The sequence below is a fragment of the Castor canadensis genome, chromosome 8 (assembly GCF_047511655.1).
Source record: "Castor canadensis chromosome 8, mCasCan1.hap1v2, whole genome shotgun sequence".
In the NCBI taxonomy this organism is placed as follows: domain Eukaryota; kingdom Metazoa; phylum Chordata; class Mammalia; order Rodentia; family Castoridae; genus Castor; species Castor canadensis.
Window position 1 is genome coordinate 103330110 of NC_133393.1, and position 18551 is coordinate 103348660.

At 34.4% G+C, this 18551-nt stretch overlaps 1 protein-coding gene across 3 annotated transcripts in view; it reads left to right on the forward strand.

Moving 5' to 3' along the window:
• The window catches only part of Mon2 (MON2 homolog, regulator of endosome-to-Golgi trafficking), a 118071-nt gene that overhangs the window by 43515 nt on the left and 56005 nt on the right, over positions 1–18551 (forward strand). For all 3 annotated transcript variants that reach the window (XM_074083809.1, XM_074083810.1, XM_074083811.1), the window contains 12 exons: positions 3463–3587; positions 3991–4127; positions 4838–4991; positions 9222–9454; positions 11730–11811; positions 12536–12720; positions 13601–13713; positions 14021–14125; positions 14453–14533; positions 14611–14684; positions 14771–14861; positions 17794–17895. In XM_074083809.1, coding sequence (XP_073939910.1) covers positions 3463–3587; positions 3991–4127; positions 4838–4991; positions 9222–9454; positions 11730–11811; positions 12536–12720; positions 13601–13713; positions 14021–14125; positions 14453–14533; positions 14611–14684; positions 14771–14861; positions 17794–17895 — 1482 coding nt within the window. The remainder of the gene's footprint in view (positions 1–3462; positions 3588–3990; positions 4128–4837; positions 4992–9221; positions 9455–11729; positions 11812–12535; positions 12721–13600; positions 13714–14020; positions 14126–14452; positions 14534–14610; positions 14685–14770; positions 14862–17793; positions 17896–18551) is intronic.

The window sequence follows — 18551 nt, forward strand, 5'->3', positions numbered from 1 at the left end:
AATGGAAAGGCATCCAGTATTCATGATTGGACTACTGGAATACTTAATGTTGTTAAAATGTCCATAGTACCTAAAGTATTCTACAGATTCTGTGTAATTCCGATCAAAATCCCAACAGCATGCTTTGCAGAAATAGAAGAATCCATTCTAAATTTATATAGAATCTCAGGAGACCCCAAGTTGCTAAAAGATCTTGAGAAAGAACAAAGTTGGAGACCTAACGCTTTTAAAAGTATGTTATAAAGCTATAGTAATCAAAATAGTAAGGTACTGGCATACACGAAGACCAGTGGAACTTGGAGAATGGAGAGCCCCAAAATATACTCTTGTGTATGGTCAGATGATCTTTGATAAAGTACCAAGACTAATCAGTGGGGTAAGGACAGCTTCAGCAGTGGGGCTGAGAAAGCTATATATCCATATGCAAAAGAATGAAGTTGGATCTTTATCTTTTGCCATATGCCAAAAATAAGTCAAAATGAATGTGTGTAAAATTTTAAACTATAAAATTTCTAAAAGAAAACAAAGAGGAAAATCCTTGTGATGTTGGATTTAGCAATGACTTCTTGGCTGTGACACCAAAAGCACAGCCCACAATAGCAAAAATAGACAAATGGATTTACATCAGACTTAAAACTGTTCTGTTATTTATTTATTTACTGATGATACTGGAGTTTGAACTCAGCGTCTCACTGTTGCTAGGCAGGTGCTCTACCACTTGAAACACTCCACCATCTCTCAAACTTAAAACTCTTGTACCTCAAAGGAAACAGTCAACAGCATGAAAAGGCAATCTTTGGAATGAAAGAAAATAATTATAAATAATATGTCTGATAAGGGATTGTTTTCCAAAATATATAAAGAACTATAGCTCAACAACAAAAACCCTTCAATAAATTAAAAATGAGCAAATGACTTGAATAGACATTTTTCCAAAGAAGATATACAAGGGTCCAACCAGCAAGCATGTGATAAACATGTTCAATCTCAGAAAAACACAAAGCAAAACTATGGTAGAATATCACCTTGCATGCATTAGGATGGCCACCGTGTGTGTGTGTGTGTGTGTGTGTGTGTGTGTGTGTGTATGCATATATGAATAAAGCAAATAAAAATAGAAAATAACAAAGTAGAAATTGAAACTATGTTTTATTGTTGGCAGAGTGTAAAGTGGTGCAGCTGCTATGGAAAACAATATAGATGTTCTTCATAAACTAAGGAGAGAATTAGCATTTGATTCAGCAATCCCACTTCTGGGTATATATTCCTCCACTCTATTTCTCTCTCACACATACTCTTTCTCTCCCTTCTCCCTACTCTCTTCTCTCCCTCCTCTCCCTTCTCTCCCTTCTCTCTCCTCTCCCTTCTCTCTCTCTCTCTCTGCCCTTCCCTTTCCCTCCTCTCCCTCTTCTCCTCCCCTTTCTTCCTCTCCCTCTCCCTCTTTCTCTTCTTTCCCTCCCTCCCCCTCTCACCCTCTTTCTCTCTCTCACACCTCACTCTTTCCCTTCCTCCTTCCACCTGGTACAAGAAGAGGGCCCTCACCAAAATCTGACCAGATTCTATACTGGCACACTGATCTTAGACTTCTAGCCTCCAGAACTGTCAGAAATCAATTTCTGTTGTTTAAGCTGCCCAGTTTATGGTTATTTAGTTATGGAAACTCAAGAAGACTAAGATACTGGGTTTCTGTTCACCAGTACTATTATCTCACAGTTTATCTTAATGACTTTTCAGAGATTCATATGCCTTATTCCTCAGCAATTTTGGTTTTGAACATAATTGCTTTATTGAGTGTACATATCTTGGACACTGTGCAAATGTTCACTTTCATTAGTTCAGATTGCTATAAAAAATATACCAGAGACTGGTAGCTTAAGCAATAGACAGTTATTTCTCACATTTCTAGAGCCTGGGAAATCTAAAATCAAGTTATCAGCAGATCTTATATCTGTGAAGACCCACTTCCAACATCATAGATGTCTGTCTTCTTGATGTATCCTCACATGGTGGAGAGCAGAAAGAGAAGGCTTTTATAAGAGCACTAATTCCATTTATGAGGGTTCCACCCTCATGACCTAATTATCTCCCAAAGGCCCCACCTCCCAATATCCCATGGGGAATTGGGCTCCAACGTACATAGTTTAGGGTAACACAAATACTCAGTCCATGGCACTGCTATATGCACATTAATTTATTCAAACTATACTGTGAATCAGCCATTCATGTTTCTATTTTACTGCAGAGAAAATGAGATTAAGATGTTTAATTTACCTGAGACAATGAGTTATAAACTGTAGAGCTGGTATGTTAACTAATTCATTTAGACTCCCAAAGCTACACTTCTACCCCACTGCATTTTATTACAATAAATTGTTTTTATTTATTTTGCTGTCCAACGCTGCCTGTATACCAAGTTTCTTGTACTGCTCATATGCCATTCTCCAAATTTTGACCTTTGTCTCGTTAAATGGGTAGGGGCCAGATAATGCAATCAGTTACAGAAAAGTCTGAGTGTTACTGCCTAGATGACCTGCTTCCCTGTTTTATTAATTGGGATCATGATTAACTGGTAAAACATCCCTTCCCAATAAGAGTGCTAAGGCTGTATTTGCAAAGCTGAATTCTTCAGATGCACATAAACTATCGATTACTTGATGTTAAAATTGGTTACATTGGGACTTTCTGACTTAAAGTTTGAAAAAATTCAGACATTCTACAGTTTCTTTAAGGGCAAAAGATAGAGTCATGATAGTTGTGGGGTGAGATGTATAATGTGGAATACCGTTCTCTTGTTTTTATGTTTTCTTTTTTTGTTATTTGTTCATTTGCTTTTTGAAACAGGATCTTGCTACATAGTCCAGGTCCTCAAATTTATGATCCTCCTGCTTTGGCCTCCACCATGGCCGGCTCTCTGTTTTCTTTACTTAAAGAAAACTTACATTCCATAGAGATACTAAAGCAGCAAGGGGCTGGGTATATGGCTCAGCGGGTGTGTCTCAAGTTAGACAACCTGAGTTCAAACCCTAGTACCATCAAGAAAAAAAAAAAAAGATTTTATTGGATTGTTCATGGCACTAAGTTAAGAGCAAGAACTTTTTTTTTTTTTTTTTTTTTTTGCAGTTCTGGGGCTTGAACTCAGGACCTCCACCTTGAGCCACTCCACCAGCACTATTTTTGTGAAGGGTTTTTCGAGATAGGATCTCAGAACTATTTGCCTGGGCAAATAGTCCTTTGAACCACGATCATCCTGATCTCTGCCTCCTGAGTAGCTAGGATTACAGGCATGAGCCACCAGTGCCCACTCTTTTTTTTTAGTTTTTTTGACAGAACCTAGGGCTTGAACTCAAGGCCTCATGCTTGCTAGGCAGGTGCTCTACCATTTGAGCCACTTCACCAGCCTAAGAACCTATTATTCCTTTCTATGATTAAAAAAAATTGTTTCCAAAATCCTGTACTTTTCAGGTAACTGAATGTGAGATATTTCTGTCACTTCTGGTGAAATTTCTGGATGCAGATAAACCACAGTGGCTACGAGCTGTTGCGGTAGAATCAATACACAGACTCTGTGTGCAGCCTCAGCTGTTAAGGTAAAATTTCAGCAATTTTTGTTAAATGGATAAGCTAATAAACTAGGAGGAGCATTTATTCCAAAATATTAGTGATTTTTTAAAAAAAATTATATATGTATATGAAGGGGCAAGATGGAGGAATAGAGAAGAACTGGGAGGGAAGAAAAACGTGATTAGTAATTGCCATTAATCTGAATTTATTGGGTTAACATAGCCAATATATATATTCTTAAAATCTTCAATCTAAGTTTTGGTTCTAAATTAGTAAAACCACTCAGGTGTGCTGAAGACACACCTTCAATGCTATGTCTTTAAACATAGCATTGAAACTATTACAGCAACATTACATGCTATTAAAAATGCTTAAAATTTTTAGTACATTCATATGTTTTCCCCGGAAACATTTTCATTTGTTTTACAGGTCATTTTGTCAGTCATATGATATGAAACAGCACTCCACCAAGGTTTTTCGTGATATCGTGAACGCACTGGGATCTTTCATCCAATCCTTGTTTCTTGTCCCTCCTACTGGAAATCCTGCTACAACAAACCAAGCTGGTAAAGGCATATTCATATTATATTTTTATATTCTTCCAAAGTTTATAATATTTGCTATTCTGAGAGGATGTTTTCTAAAAATCTTGTGACTAGAGACTATGACTACCTTACAGATTAATAGTAAAGATTTATACTCAGGTAATCTCACTGTAACAACAATGTTTATTTTCTTTTCCAGAATAGATTTTCTTCTCTGGTATATTTTTAGTTCCTCTAATCACATAAGGATAAAAGCTTAGGTACTAATTTTCATTCTAGAAGAATCTTCATTTGATTTCTTTATAGAGTCTAGAGGGTTATTGCCTTAGAAGGTCAGTTAGTCTCTTTAACAGAAGGGGCTCAATGTGGTTTAAGTTTGTTCAGGAATCAATGTATGACTTGTTTCCCTTTGCCTTCTTTCTCTGTCATTTTGTGCTGTCTGATTGATGACCTTTTTATTCTTTATTCCCACCTTTGATAAAAAGAAGTCTAGCAGAAGATATAATAAAATTTTGTAATTTTACTCTAATAGCTTTTATGTAAAAAAGGAAATGGCGTTTTGGGGAAAATAGATTTCTTAGTAGATAAAACAGAATTGGTAAATTTCATTTATAGGTGTAATATTTATTCTGATAGTATACATCTTTTAAAGACTAACCAGGTGATTGAATATTATTGATTTATAGTCAACTAGTAAATTGATGTCTTTGCTTTTCCTCCTTATCTAATAGGAAATAATAATTCAGGTGGCCCAGTCTCTGCACCAGCTAACTCAGGAATGGTGGGGATTGGTGGAGGTGTTACTTTGTTACCAGCATTTGAATATAGAGGAACGTGGATACCTATTCTGACTGTAACAGTTCAAGGCAGTGCTAAAGCCACATAGTAAGTAATAGTGACATTTTATGAGAAGTTTACTATTGGGAATTCCTACAGTGCTTCTGTCTGTATTATATTTTGAATTTTAGGCCCAGTTTTCTAATACATTTTAGAGCTCATTTTGTCATACTTTAAGAATTTTATTTAGGACTGGATATTGTTTTCTTTTGTGCTATTTGTAGGTTGTTAACAGCATTATAAAAATAAAATTTGATTTCTTTACCTAATAACTGATTCAGCTGTCCTATATCGCTTTTTGGTTAAGTATATGGTTTGGTTTCAGACCTCTTGGACTTAGGTCTTCTAATAACTGAATTACCTTTGTCAAGTAAATCTTTTTTTTAAAACTCATTTCTCTCATCTATAAAATGGAAGTAGTGATATATCTAACTTTCAGGATTCTGTAAGTACAGAAAGTTATTTTAAGTATTTAATCACATTATTAGAGTTAAGCACATGAAATTTTTAGGTTTTAATTTATTAAAAATGTTCAGTGGGCTCCATGCATTATTTTTGAATTGTCTTATCACTGGTCATTTCGGTTTAACAAGGACATATTCAGCAATGTGTTGCTGAGTTTTCTTAAGTCTTAGTGAAATGCATGCTTTATTTCCAAATAAGCAATCCATGCTATTGTAGTAGTTACTTTGAGGCAGTTACTGATGTTTTGAGTAATTGGTATATATATTTGGAACAGTGTTGTGATGATGGTATAATTAAAACAGTGTTCTGACAGTAAATCAAAGTTTATAGAGACATAAGTCTACAACTAGTTTAGTTCATAAATTTTTCTGGTATATCTGAATTATATCACCATTGTGATATTTTACCATGTAGCTTTATTTTATCTAAAATTGTACATGCAGATTGATTTAGAGAACTGAATGTTTTAAATGAAATTCACTGTTATTCTTAGTCATTTGTTAGATGTTAAAGTTACTTCATTTTATTTACACTTTGCCTTGTTAAAAAAGCTAATGACTCGGATGTACTAGAGAACCAGATTAAAAATGAATTACACTTCTAACAACTAACATAGGCATTAATAATCTACTTTACTTCTTCATGAACTGAAAAAACAAAAACAACATCGATCAAAATTGCTGCCCATATGGAGCTTACTTTTTAGTGAGTGACATAATCAGTAAATGAAGACACAGATGTATAATATAACCTTGGGTAGTGGATAATTCTTTGAAGAGGAAGAACTTAAGGGGATAGAGAATGAACAAAGAGAAGATGAGGACATACTACTGAGCAGACATATAATTAAATGGAGGGGCAGGTATGTGTGAGTGCAGAAACATGGAAAGGCAAACACAACCAAGTTATGCAATGGCTTTTTAAAAACTTAACATCTAAAAACAGCATTTATTGATAATTAATCCTCATCACTTAAGAGACTGGGCTTTTAACTAGTTCTGCTAAATACTATGGTTTTGAGTACAGCATTTTATCTCACATGATCTTAATTTTTTCATTTCTCTTTTTTTTTTCTCTCTCTCTGTCTTTTTTTTTTGGGCCACATTGGTGTTTGAACTCAGGGTAAGGGTTCTACACTTGAGCCATGCTTCCAGCCCTTTTTTGCTTTAGTTTTTTTTTCAGATAAGGTCTTGTGTTTTTGTGGTACTGGGGTTTGAACTCAGGGCTTCATTCTTGCTAGGCAGGCTCTCTACTATCTGAGCCACTCCACCAGCCCAGGTCTTGTGTTTTTGTCTGGGGCTGGCCTCAGCCCAGATCCTCCTACACCTTCATGCACCACCACACCCAGCTTGTTCTTTGAGATAGAGTCTTCCTAACTTTTTGCCCAGACTGGTCTAGGACCACACTCTTCCTATCTTTGCCTCCCAAGTAGTTGTGATTATAGGCATGAACCACCATACCTTGCCTTAATTTCCCATCTTTTCAGACAGTTATGACTAGCTCTCTAAAGGAACTATAAATTGCTATAATACTGAAATTATTCACTTTTAAAATTGTAAGTTGCCAAAAAGTATTGGGTGTTCTTTTGTACGTGTGTTAATCATCTGACATTAAAACTTCCATGTTGAATTGGCATCTTTCATTCATCGTGGGGTTCAGTATAAAATGGTTTCCAACTATTTTCTTTGAAGATATACGTGTAAATCTTGTTTGTGCATTTGGTTCTTGCATTGATTTTTTTAAAGTATGTAATGATTTGAAAACATAGAGTTCGAGATCCTCCTGTTTTTGTTTCCTGGTGTAGCTGAGATGACAGGTGTGTACAAACATGCCCAGCCAGAAGCATGGCTGCTGGAGTTGAGATGGGGTCTCATGAACTGTTTTTTTGCCTAGGTGGTCTTGAACCATAATCATCCTGATCTCCACCTGCCAAGTAGCTAGCATTACAGGTGTGAGCCTCTGCGACTGGCTGACAGAGTATTGGTGGCCTTACTTTCTTTCATATTTATTACACTGTGGATCCCTTTAGTATTAGCCTTTTGACAATTTTTGCAACTTAACCTGAGGCTCAAAATATTTAAATAAATATATTACATTTTATCTGAAAGTGAAATTTGTGTAGTAATTCTAATAAAATAGCTCTGAAGCAGTGAGGTAAAAAAGTATGTGCTTTGTATTAGATACATAGTATAAAAAGTATAAATTACCTTTTTCTCTTGACTATTCTAACACATAAAATCTGTACCATAGAATCTGAGAATGTGATTTTCTGATGTTTAGAATTATTTTTTCTATTTTAGAAAAAATTCACATGTTCTTTGAGAATAGGAATTTGTTTGACAGAATGCTTATTACTGATTTGTTTATTAATGTGTCTTTCTGAGGCTAACTACCCGGTAAAGATTAAATCCATGAATTTTATTTCCTCATTTGAGCTTAAGTTTCTTGATCAGTTATGTATATATATATATTTTTTTTTTCCCAAGCAGTGGGATTTAAACTCGTTTCATGCTTGCTGGTCAGATGTGCTACTATGTTGATCCATGCCCTCAGCCCTCATCAGTCATGACTTAGAACAGATTTATTGGCCTGCCTTCAGAAAGTGTTCCTCTAATAGTGGTGAAAACTGTTCTGCAATTTGAACCTGACATACAGATGATCTAAAGTACTAATTTGTACTGTTGGCAGATTTTAGCTGTGGTCGCAGGTGATCTGGGTATCTCACAGTTATTTTTCCCAATATGAAAGCATCTTCTTCTTTATAGGACTTATTTTATCACCCCTTATTTAAAAAGTACTGGGCTGAGTGTGGTGGTTCATTCCTATATCCTAGCTACTTGAGAGGCAGGGATTAGGAGGATCGTGATTTGTGGTCAGCCTAGGCAAAAAGTTCGTGAGTCGCCCATCTCAATCCAATAAAAGTTGGTCATGGTGGACATGTCTGTCATCCCAGCTATATGGTATGAAGCATAGATAGGATCACAGTTTAGGCTGTTCTGAGCATAAAACAAGACCCTATGTCAAAAATAACCAAAAGCAAAAAGGGCTAGAATGATAGAGCATCTGAGTAGCAGGCACAGGGCTCTGTGATCAAATGCAGTTACTGCCATTAAAAAAAAAGTACTGGGCTGGGTGTAGTGGTACATATCTATAATCCCAGCTACTCGGGAGGTGAAGATTGGGAGGATCACAGTTTGAGAACAGCCCAAGCAAAAAAGTTAGTGAGACCACAATCTCAACAAACAAGCCTGGCAGAATAGTTGTAATCCCAAGTAAGCATAGTAAATCACAGCCTGAAACCAGCCCCAGGCAAAAAAGTATGAGACTCTATCTGAAAAATACCAAGAAAAAAGGGCTAGAAGCATGGATCATGTGGTAGTACCTGCCCCGCCCTGAATTCAAACTACAGTACCATCAAAAAATAAATAATAAACAAAAAGTACCTAAATTAAAGTTTGAGAAGCTAAACAAATAAAAAGTACCTAAGTTAAAGTTGAGAAGCTTTGTAATCTATTCAAGTCTTACCATATTTTGTGTGTAAGTCTCTATATTTCTCATATCAAAAATTAATGAAAATATTGCCATAATTGAAGGGGGAGAAGCAAGAAGTAAATTATTAGAATAATTCTGGCTGTGGTCAAGCTTTAATTGTTCTAATCAGTTTTTTAGAAGGAATCCTCCAAATGAAGCAAACTCAGTAACATTTCCTTTTTGTTATTCTGTTAATTTCTGTAGTCTACAAACTATGGAAATAGTTTTCTACATTTTCTTGATTTGGGTTCTCATTAGTGTTTTGATTTTTCATAATTTCAGCCTAGAGATGTTGGACAAAGTTGAGCCCCCAACAATACCCGAAGGTTATGCTATGTCTGTGGCCTTCCATTGTCTGTTAGACCTTGTTCGTGGGATCACTAGTATGATTGAAGGAGAGTTAGGAGAGGTCGAAACAGAATGTCAGACTACCACTGAAGGAGCTTCTTCACCAACACAGTCATCAGAACAGCAGGATTTACAGTCAACATCAGACCAGACAAATAAAGAAATAGGTATGAGTCTGAATTTTTCATTATTATTTTCAAAATAATTTGAAATTTATGGAGAACTAACAAAAGTATTCCATGTATAATTTGTCCTAAACTTCTTAGTTTTTAACACTTCACCCTATTTACATTGCCAGTCTCTCTAGTTAAATACATGTCACTCTTAATTGCTTCTGAACCATTTTGAGGATAAGGTGTAGACTTGATGCTCCATTACCCCTTAATACCTTGATGCGTATTTTCTAAAACTAAGGGACGTCTCCTTCAAACTAGAGTATAATACTTTGAGAAATTAGGACAAACTCAGTATTATCACCTAACCCCACATCTCATTCAGATTTTGCCAGTTGCGCCAGTACTATCCTTTATGGCCCAGCATCATTGGTTGAATTTAGTTGCCGTGCATAAATACTTTCCTTCAATGTGGAATACAGTTCGTAGTTTTTCCTTGTTTTGTATGACTTTGATGTTTTTGACAAATGCAGACCAGACAATTTGAGTTTGTCTTATGGTCCCTCATAGTTACATTTAATTTATTCATTTTTGGCAGGATTAGCACAGAAATGTTGCTGTGTTATATTTAATATGCTAACACATTGGGAAGCAAAAAATAGCAAATTGACTCATTATTGGAGATGTTCACTTTTATCATTTTGTTAATGTGATGCTGCCAGGTTTCTTCAGTATAAAGTTAATTATTAATGTTTTGTGATGAAATACATCAAGACGTTTATTATGAGTGCTTTCACTTCTCCTATTTATTATAATGATTTTTTTATATTAGTGAAGATCCATGGATTTTTATTTTAAAGTATTACAATCTGTTGCTATCATTATTTGGTTTCATGAGCAGATTGACCCTTTTGAAACTGGCCCCTGTGTTCTTTTGACATGTCCCATGTCCTTTTGATGTTCTTTGAGCACTTCCTTACGATTTGATACAAGATGTTCCACGCTGATCTTGGCTGTTTCTTATGCAGCTCAGGTGTTAGTTTTCTAAGGAACCCTGGAAAATAGCATTGAGCCTAGGGCCAGGGAGATTTCCTCTTGGCATCAGAGTCAGACTACTTCCCAATTTAGTCAGGAGTCTTCCCCATGACTAGAGCTGCTGGGTTTAGCTAATAAGAATTTGTTTTGGCTAGACCATCAGTGGTATTTTACTGTAACTATGTTCCAGGCAATATTTTTAAATCTACAATGTAATATTTAGAACACACTTACTCTAAAAACATTCATTGCTCATCTGGGATTCAAATTTAATGAGGTGTCCTGCATTTTATCAGTCAACCCTACCCATGACCCTCCCCTTTCCCTCCTTCCTTTGTTCTTTCCCCTTTCCTTCTTTTTTTTTCCTCCTTCCTTCCTTCCCTCCCTTCCTTCCAAAACCCTTGTTGTGAGACTACCATCAGGGAAGTCCCATACTAAGCACAATGAAACGCAGTGTTTTCCTTCAGGGCACTCAGGTAAGGTGAGAACTGGTAACCCAGGCCTTTAGCACAGTGTGACACCCCCACTCCCATCAATGTCCATATAAATGGTCTCAGGGCTTACAGAGAAAGGAACCATTAATTCTGTACCAGACAGAACAGGACATGGTGGAGGAAAAGAGCTTGGGCCAACACAAACATTGTGTGCACATATGAATAAAATAAAAAATAAAAATTAAATTAAATAAAAAAGAAAGAAACTAACACATGGGCACTAGGTAGAAAACACACACACACACACACACAAACAAGCACATTTTAAAAATGTGTAATTCCCTGTCTTAAATATGACATCATACCAATTTCTCCATGTCTGGCTCAATATCACATGGTTTATTTTTTAACTTTCCATATTTATAACTTCTACCTCCAACAATGAGGAACCCCTGATCCCATTTTGCTTGATGTAGTGACCTAATCACTTTATTCCCAGTGTATGTAACCAACATCCTGTTGAGCCAATGTTACCCTGCAACCTGCCCTCACTCCCAGCAGTTTCCAGAGACTGAAAGTTTGACCTGTTGAAATATTAGGAACTGATACTTTTTTTTAAAGATACCAATTAATTCATGTACAGAAATATTTTATAATGTTTTACAACCACCATAGTATGACTTATACATTTTTATTTATTTGGACATATTTTAATTATTAGAGGTTTAGTATTTAATAATTGTTATTGATAGAAATTTGTAATATTGTCAAATGTCCAAAAAGATTTTAGAATTTGATATATTAATAAGTATGATGACACCTGTAATTATTTTTAAGTGTTACTCTTTCTTTCTGTTAAGTTAGTAGAGCTGTTTGGGAAGAAATGGTGAATGCTTGCTGGTGTGGTCTTCTTGCTGCACTCTCACTCCTTCTTGATGCAAGGTATTAAATTCTTATAAATTTCATGTTACATCATGGCAGTTAAAAATAAGCAAATAAAAAAAATGGCTTATTTAAATTTGTTCCAAGAATTTATTTCCTAGTACTAGTTTTTTAATATTTACATAGAACATTATTACTTATTAATTTTTAATTGCACATATTTATGGAATATGGAGTAATATTACAATGTAGATGTACAATATGTAATGATCAAATCAGGGTAATTTAACATTTCCATTTCCTTATTATTTCTTTAAGAGCATTATTCTCTTTCTGCCATCCCTCTCCCTCATCCTGTGATTGCCCTACCCTCATACCAAAATTGTTGTCACTGTGTTTTAATGGAGACAGTCCTCTAATTATGAAGCAACCTGTGTCATTTCAGACTTACTACTGCTTTTGCAGTGATGATGATTATGTTCCATTTCCTCCATGTTTTTCTTCAGGATTGCAGAATTTACTGACTTAAAAATGCTCAATACTTCTAAGTCTTTCAGTTTTTGATCATTTTTCAAGTAATACATGTTTTATACATTACATTTACTCAGTTCACATTTTCGAATATTGTGTTAATTGGTTAAAATTCATTTTTAAATATATTAATTTTGTTAATATTTTTGTAGATTTTTTTAAATAATATCACTGAATACCTAATCCACATTTTGTTTTACTGTGTACTTTAAAATAAATTAATCAGATTAAATAAACTGCCTTGTCTTTTCAGCACAGATGAGGCTGCCACTGAAAATATTTTAAAAGCTGAATTGACAATGGCTGCTCTTTGTGGAAGATTGGGTCTTGTAACTTCAAGAGATGCCTTTATAACTGCCATATGCAAAGGTTCCTTGCCTCCACATTATGCTCTTACTGTATTGAATACCACCACTGCAGCTGCACTTTCCAATAAATGTAAGATTTAAGCTTACACATTTTTCTCCATCTCATGGGGTGACGTGGCTCAGAGAAAAGTTTATAGAAACTCTGAGTCCTATTCCACTCATTTATTGTGTGACCTTGGGGAAATAAATGGCCCTAGCTTCAATTTCATCCATTTCTGTTTTTAAAACACTTCTTTCATCTCTTTAAAAGGGAAGGGGTAGAATAGAGGTATATCTCAAGTGTACAGTTCCTGCTTTACAAGTACAAAGCCCTGACTTCAAACCCCAGTCCTCTCTTGCCCTCCAAAATTACAAAGGATAGGGGATAATGATACCAATTTAAATAATAATTATGCAAATAAAATAATATAAATGTAGAAGTCCTTTTAAACTGTAACATTCTGTTAAAATGATGACTTTTGTTTTTCTTTTAATGGAACAGACCAAATAATCTTTGCAACCACTTAAGGTGACATTCAAAAATTTATTTTCTTGGTAAATAATTTGAAAACACTAAGGTTTGTTACACATAATATAAATATATTTCAGTGTGACAGTTTTCAAGCTGACAATGCATTGTCTCTAACTTCAACTAGAAAAGTATACTGGAAATACATATTTAAAATACTTAATGTGTCCTATTTTCTGTTTTGCTTATGAAGAAAGCTACCACAGTTTTATAATTTTTATAGTTTATATTAAAGAACTGCTTAATATTTGCTTAACTTATCTTGGTTTTTGCATCTTGTGAGATTTCAAACGTTTACACATAGATAGCATGTATTACTGATACTTAAGTAAGTGTTATGGTTGAAGTTGACTTGCCAAATTAATACTTTAAAATATAACATTACTTTGAGTGCATTGTAAGCAGCATACTTTACTTATTTAACCTCTTTTTTATATTGTAGCATATTCTATTCAGGGCCAGAGTGTTATGATGATAAGTCCATCAAGTGAATCTCACCAGCAAGTTGTGGCAGTGGGTCAGCCTTTAGCAGTCCAGCCTCAAGGGACAGTAATGGTAATGTACTTGCTCTCTTCTTGGTTACTAATTAGCTGTCAAAAAAACCTGTTGTACCATTTTTTTTGTACTTGCCCAAATTTATTATTATGTATTTTCTTTTACCTGGAGAGTATTTTTAGAAGAACTAGTTAACTATGTACTTGACACTGTTGTAACCATCCTGGTTACACAAGTTTTAATCAAATGAATTTATACCATCGTAACCTGTTTTCTTGACATTCTTGTTTCTTTGAATGCATTAACGCCGCTTTTAATTTTTAAGAATACACAAGAATTCTTACAAATAAATCCTTTTTAAATATAGCTAACTTCGAAAAACATCCAGTGTATGAGGACTCTACTAAATTTGGCACATTGCCATGGAGCTGTTCTTGGAACATCATGGCAACTTGTCTTGGCAACTCTTCAGGTATGTTTAAGTGTCTGAGTCAGATACTAGATTTATAATTGCTGACAGTTAAACTAGGCAATGCCTGTTGGTACTTTAGGCAGCTAAGAAATAGACAGGAAGTAGGAAAGAAGAGAAGTTGGGAAAGAATAAACACATGGCTCATGTTGTAGAAAGTGATGGAGTACTTCTCACAGTGGCCTAAATTATTCTGCCTGTGCTTGGTATAATTATTTTATATGAATATGAATTACTCATGTTAATTTTGGTTGTTAGAAATTACTGCTGCTTTTAGTTGTTAGTGTTTTTTTAGTTTATAAATTTCTTTGTTTTATTTTAATTTTTCAGCATCTTGTATGGATTCTGGGATTAAAGCCTGGTAGTGGTGGTGCCTTGAAACCTGGAAGAGCTGTAGAAGGCCCCAGCACAGTAAGTTTGAGTTCTTCTTACCCAATTAGTACTTTCAAAAATGTTCTATTTTACATTTTATTTTATTCTTCTCTCAGGTTCTAACAACAGCAGTAATGACAGATTTACCAGTGATTTCCAATATACTATCAAGATTGTTTGAAAGCTCACAGTAAGAGTCAATTTTTTAAATTAATAGAAACATTGTTACTAGTGATACAATTGAGATGAAAATATCTTATTTCATTTCCATTTTAGGTATCTTGATGACGTATCATTGCATCACTTAATAAATGCACTTTGTTCCTTATCTCTAGAAGCAATGGATATGGCCTATGGAAATAATAAGGTGTGATATTCTACCTTTCTCTTTTAAGTGTGGTACATTAATTAGTTATAAAAGGGGAATCTATTATGAGCTTAGTGTTTTATTGGTGGGACTAGTAACTTAATTTGTTAACAATAGTCTGTTAGCTTTTTACCATTTGTGATTGTTATTTGTAGAAAGAGGAGTAAGAGGACATGATTTGACTTACAATTTGTCTAAATATATAATATGATTTTAAATTATGTCCATTTTTGTGTAGTGAATATTTAAAATATTTTTATAATGAATAATGTAGCATAATTTTTATAAATAGGTTCTATCAAATGTTATGACAATACTTATTAAAATTTGTGATGGGGTGATGCAAGAGTTACATTAAGGAAATATGTGTCTGAGTTTCTCTTGCCTTCATTGGAATGAGCTAATCATGTCTTCTGAAGGTAATGATTCTCCTTGAAATTAAACTTTTTCTTTTTTGTTGATTAAATGAATAGAATCATACTTTTGAATATTGTCATTCAGAGTATTTCTTTCTGTACTCAAAATGTTTTTTATTATACTTGCAAAGTATTTGATAATTTGGAAATATTTGTATCTTAAAAATCAACATTTAAAATAAATGTTGGGAGCATAGCTTCATGGCACAGTTCTTCCTTAGCATGTTTGAGGCCCTGGGTTCAATCCCAGCTCTCATTTTTTTCTTTAAAAAGTTCTTATTAGGGCTGCTAGGGCTCAAGTGTTAGAGCACCCATCTAGCGAGCATGAGGCCCTGAGTTCAAACCCCAGTAACACTCACACACACACAAAAATTCTAATTAGAGCATACTTTCATATGTTATAGCATATAGCTAGATAATTGCATAAAACGTTTAGATGTTTGAAAGTATGTATTATAATTTGCTCCAAATCCTGGCAAGGGTAATATAAAATACAGTAAACTAATAAAGATGAACTGTTGTGATTGGACCTGGATATTGAAGGAATGTTAGGATTTAGATAGGTAAGAGAAACCAGGTTCGTGGAGATGAAAAAAGTGTTAAAGAAGTCACGATCAATGAGGAAAAAAGCTTTGATGATTAGTACTTATTATTAACTTTGAAGAGTACAATTTCAAGAGAATATTAGGAGCAGATTGTTTTGTTTTAAAGGAAAGCTCAGAAGAAACAAATGTTGACAAAAAGCATATGCTGAATTTTAGTATTTTTAAAAAATTTATTAACTTTTGGCCTCAAAGCCAAATTATGCTGGGCTGTTTGACCTCATTTATCTGTTCTGATAGGTAGTTGTGGATGTTGGTGAGAAGAGTTGAGTTGAGTAATCTTTGCCTGAAATGGCACTGTATTTTTTTCTGCTTTGTGGAGTGCTCAGTTCTAACTTGTGATTATTGATAGAATAAGCCTTTCTCTCCCCTCAGTCTAGCGGTGGTCGAGAAGTAGAAGATTCTCAGTGCCTTTTAGTGTTTATTGTGTGGTTTTCTTTTTAAAAAGCTCCTGATTGATTTTGGGAAATAGAATTTATGAACAGAATATCCATTATTTTTATATAAAATAAAACCATTTCTAAAGTTAAATAAAGAATAGATTGAGTATAATGGAGACAATTTGGGAATGGTTTCACATCTCTCCATTTTAGTATTTAATTTTGTAAAGTGAAATAGTAATCAAGTATAAACATAAAAGTAGTCCATATAGATTTAAAGAAGTATTTCTAGATCAAGTCTGTGTAAAGTTTATTATTCAGCTGTGATTTCTATAAAAATCACTAGAAATATGCAAATATTTTTGAAAGTAGAGAATTTTCCATTGTTTTCCTGCATTATTGAAAAAAGAAAAAAGGTTTAACAATGTCAGTTATCCTGACATTAACGTAGATATTTTATTGAGTATTTACTGTATGCCAAGCATTAACTTATATTATTCAGTCATTTAAAACAACTCTGTGAGATTTGATAATAGTCTTCCCTTTTTACAGATGAAAATAGACAGCTTAAGTAACCTGCCTGAATAATCTGTTTAGTAATTGGTAGAGTTTGGATTTGATCCCATATTTGTCTGATTCCAGACTTCATTCTTAACTGCTTTGCTAGTGGCTCTAACTTGTGGTGTGCATCTAAGTCAGCTAAAATCTTCAGTTATTAATCCTGAGTATCTGTATGTTCTTTCAAGTGCTACACTTAATTCCTGTATTTACCCTGGTTAAAACAAGGACAAGGAAGGGGAGGAAGAAGTAATGCAAGGCCTCATCTGGGGGGAATTTTCTCTGTTCCATGCACATTCTGACATGACATAGTTTCAGAACTATTATGTCCATTTTACATGTGAAAAAAAAATCACAGGGCTAGACATGGCGGCTCACTCCTATAACTCAGTCTCTTGGGAGAAGGAGACCTAAGGATTGCAGTTGAAGGCCAGACCAGGCAAAGCGTTAGCAGCACCCTATCTCAAAAAAACAAGCCAGCTGTAGTGATCCACGTCTGTAATCCCATTTACTCCTGGGGCAGGTGTAGGTAGGAGGCACCTATACATTAATACATGCAAGAAGGGTCAACCTAACCATATTTGTCTTAAAATCCCAATGTACCTTGTTCACTGACTTCTAGTAAGGAAGAAAGATACTATCAAGCATTTCCATATTGGGTATTTATCAGTACTATAAAAATATTAAGATAGAGAATTTTTTTAAAACTTCAAATTTTTACATCTTTGCACCAGGTACCCTGACTTAGCCATCCTTTGTGTCAGTGTGATTTTTGGATAATTAGGAATTATTCTGGATACATAAGGATGGCAGAAAGGCTTATCTCATGATAACAGGTTTTGTTATAATTACTACTAATTTTATATATATTAACATATTTTAATCACAGACATGTTCTTCAGAATGGTCTGTTTTATTTACAGAGTATTCGCAATTCTCCTTTTAATATCAAAGTACAATATGTTTTCTCTCTTAGGAACCATCTCTTTTTGCTGTTGCCAAATTGTTAGAAACTGGTCTAGTTAATATGCACCGAATAGAAATTTTATGGAGACCTCTAACTGGTCATCTACTTGAGGTAAATTGTCTTCCATACATATTATATTTAATTTTTTATTAATAAAGACATTCACATTGAAGTAGTCGTTCCAGATAACTTTTTCTGACCCTGCATTTATATCTATATTTTATCAAGGACTACAGTCGTATAGCAATTGGTTTGGTGAAACACTGGGTTGTTTTTATGGGCTGAAAATGGGTAAAGTTTTTAAAGTTAGACATATCAAAGAAATCATGTCAGCTCGGGACCCTTTTCTTTGATTCAATTTTCTTTGAAGTTTTCAGGTAAGTTTGAAACTTGAAGGTAGTTGGGGCTGAGAGTTAGTAGCAGATACTGCTCATTTACAGCTTTTACTGTTTCGGAGGGGGAAAACTGTCTGGTATCACTAATTAAAGTGACAGAGAGTTTTATCTGGAGCCATATTATCTTGTACTCACTTGAGGGAACTCTTAATAATTATCTGCTGCTTCTATTGGTAGATATATTTTTTACAGTTTAGTTTTAGGTTACCATGGTCATTTTATATTATTTTAGAAGCCTGAGAAAGATAATATTCTTCTTAAGGAAAACAGAAGTACAAAAGATTTTTTCTCCATTTTATTGGGGTTCTATATATGTATAAGTAAAGAATATGTGCATATTTCCTCGTTATCAATTGGCAAAGCCATGGGTTC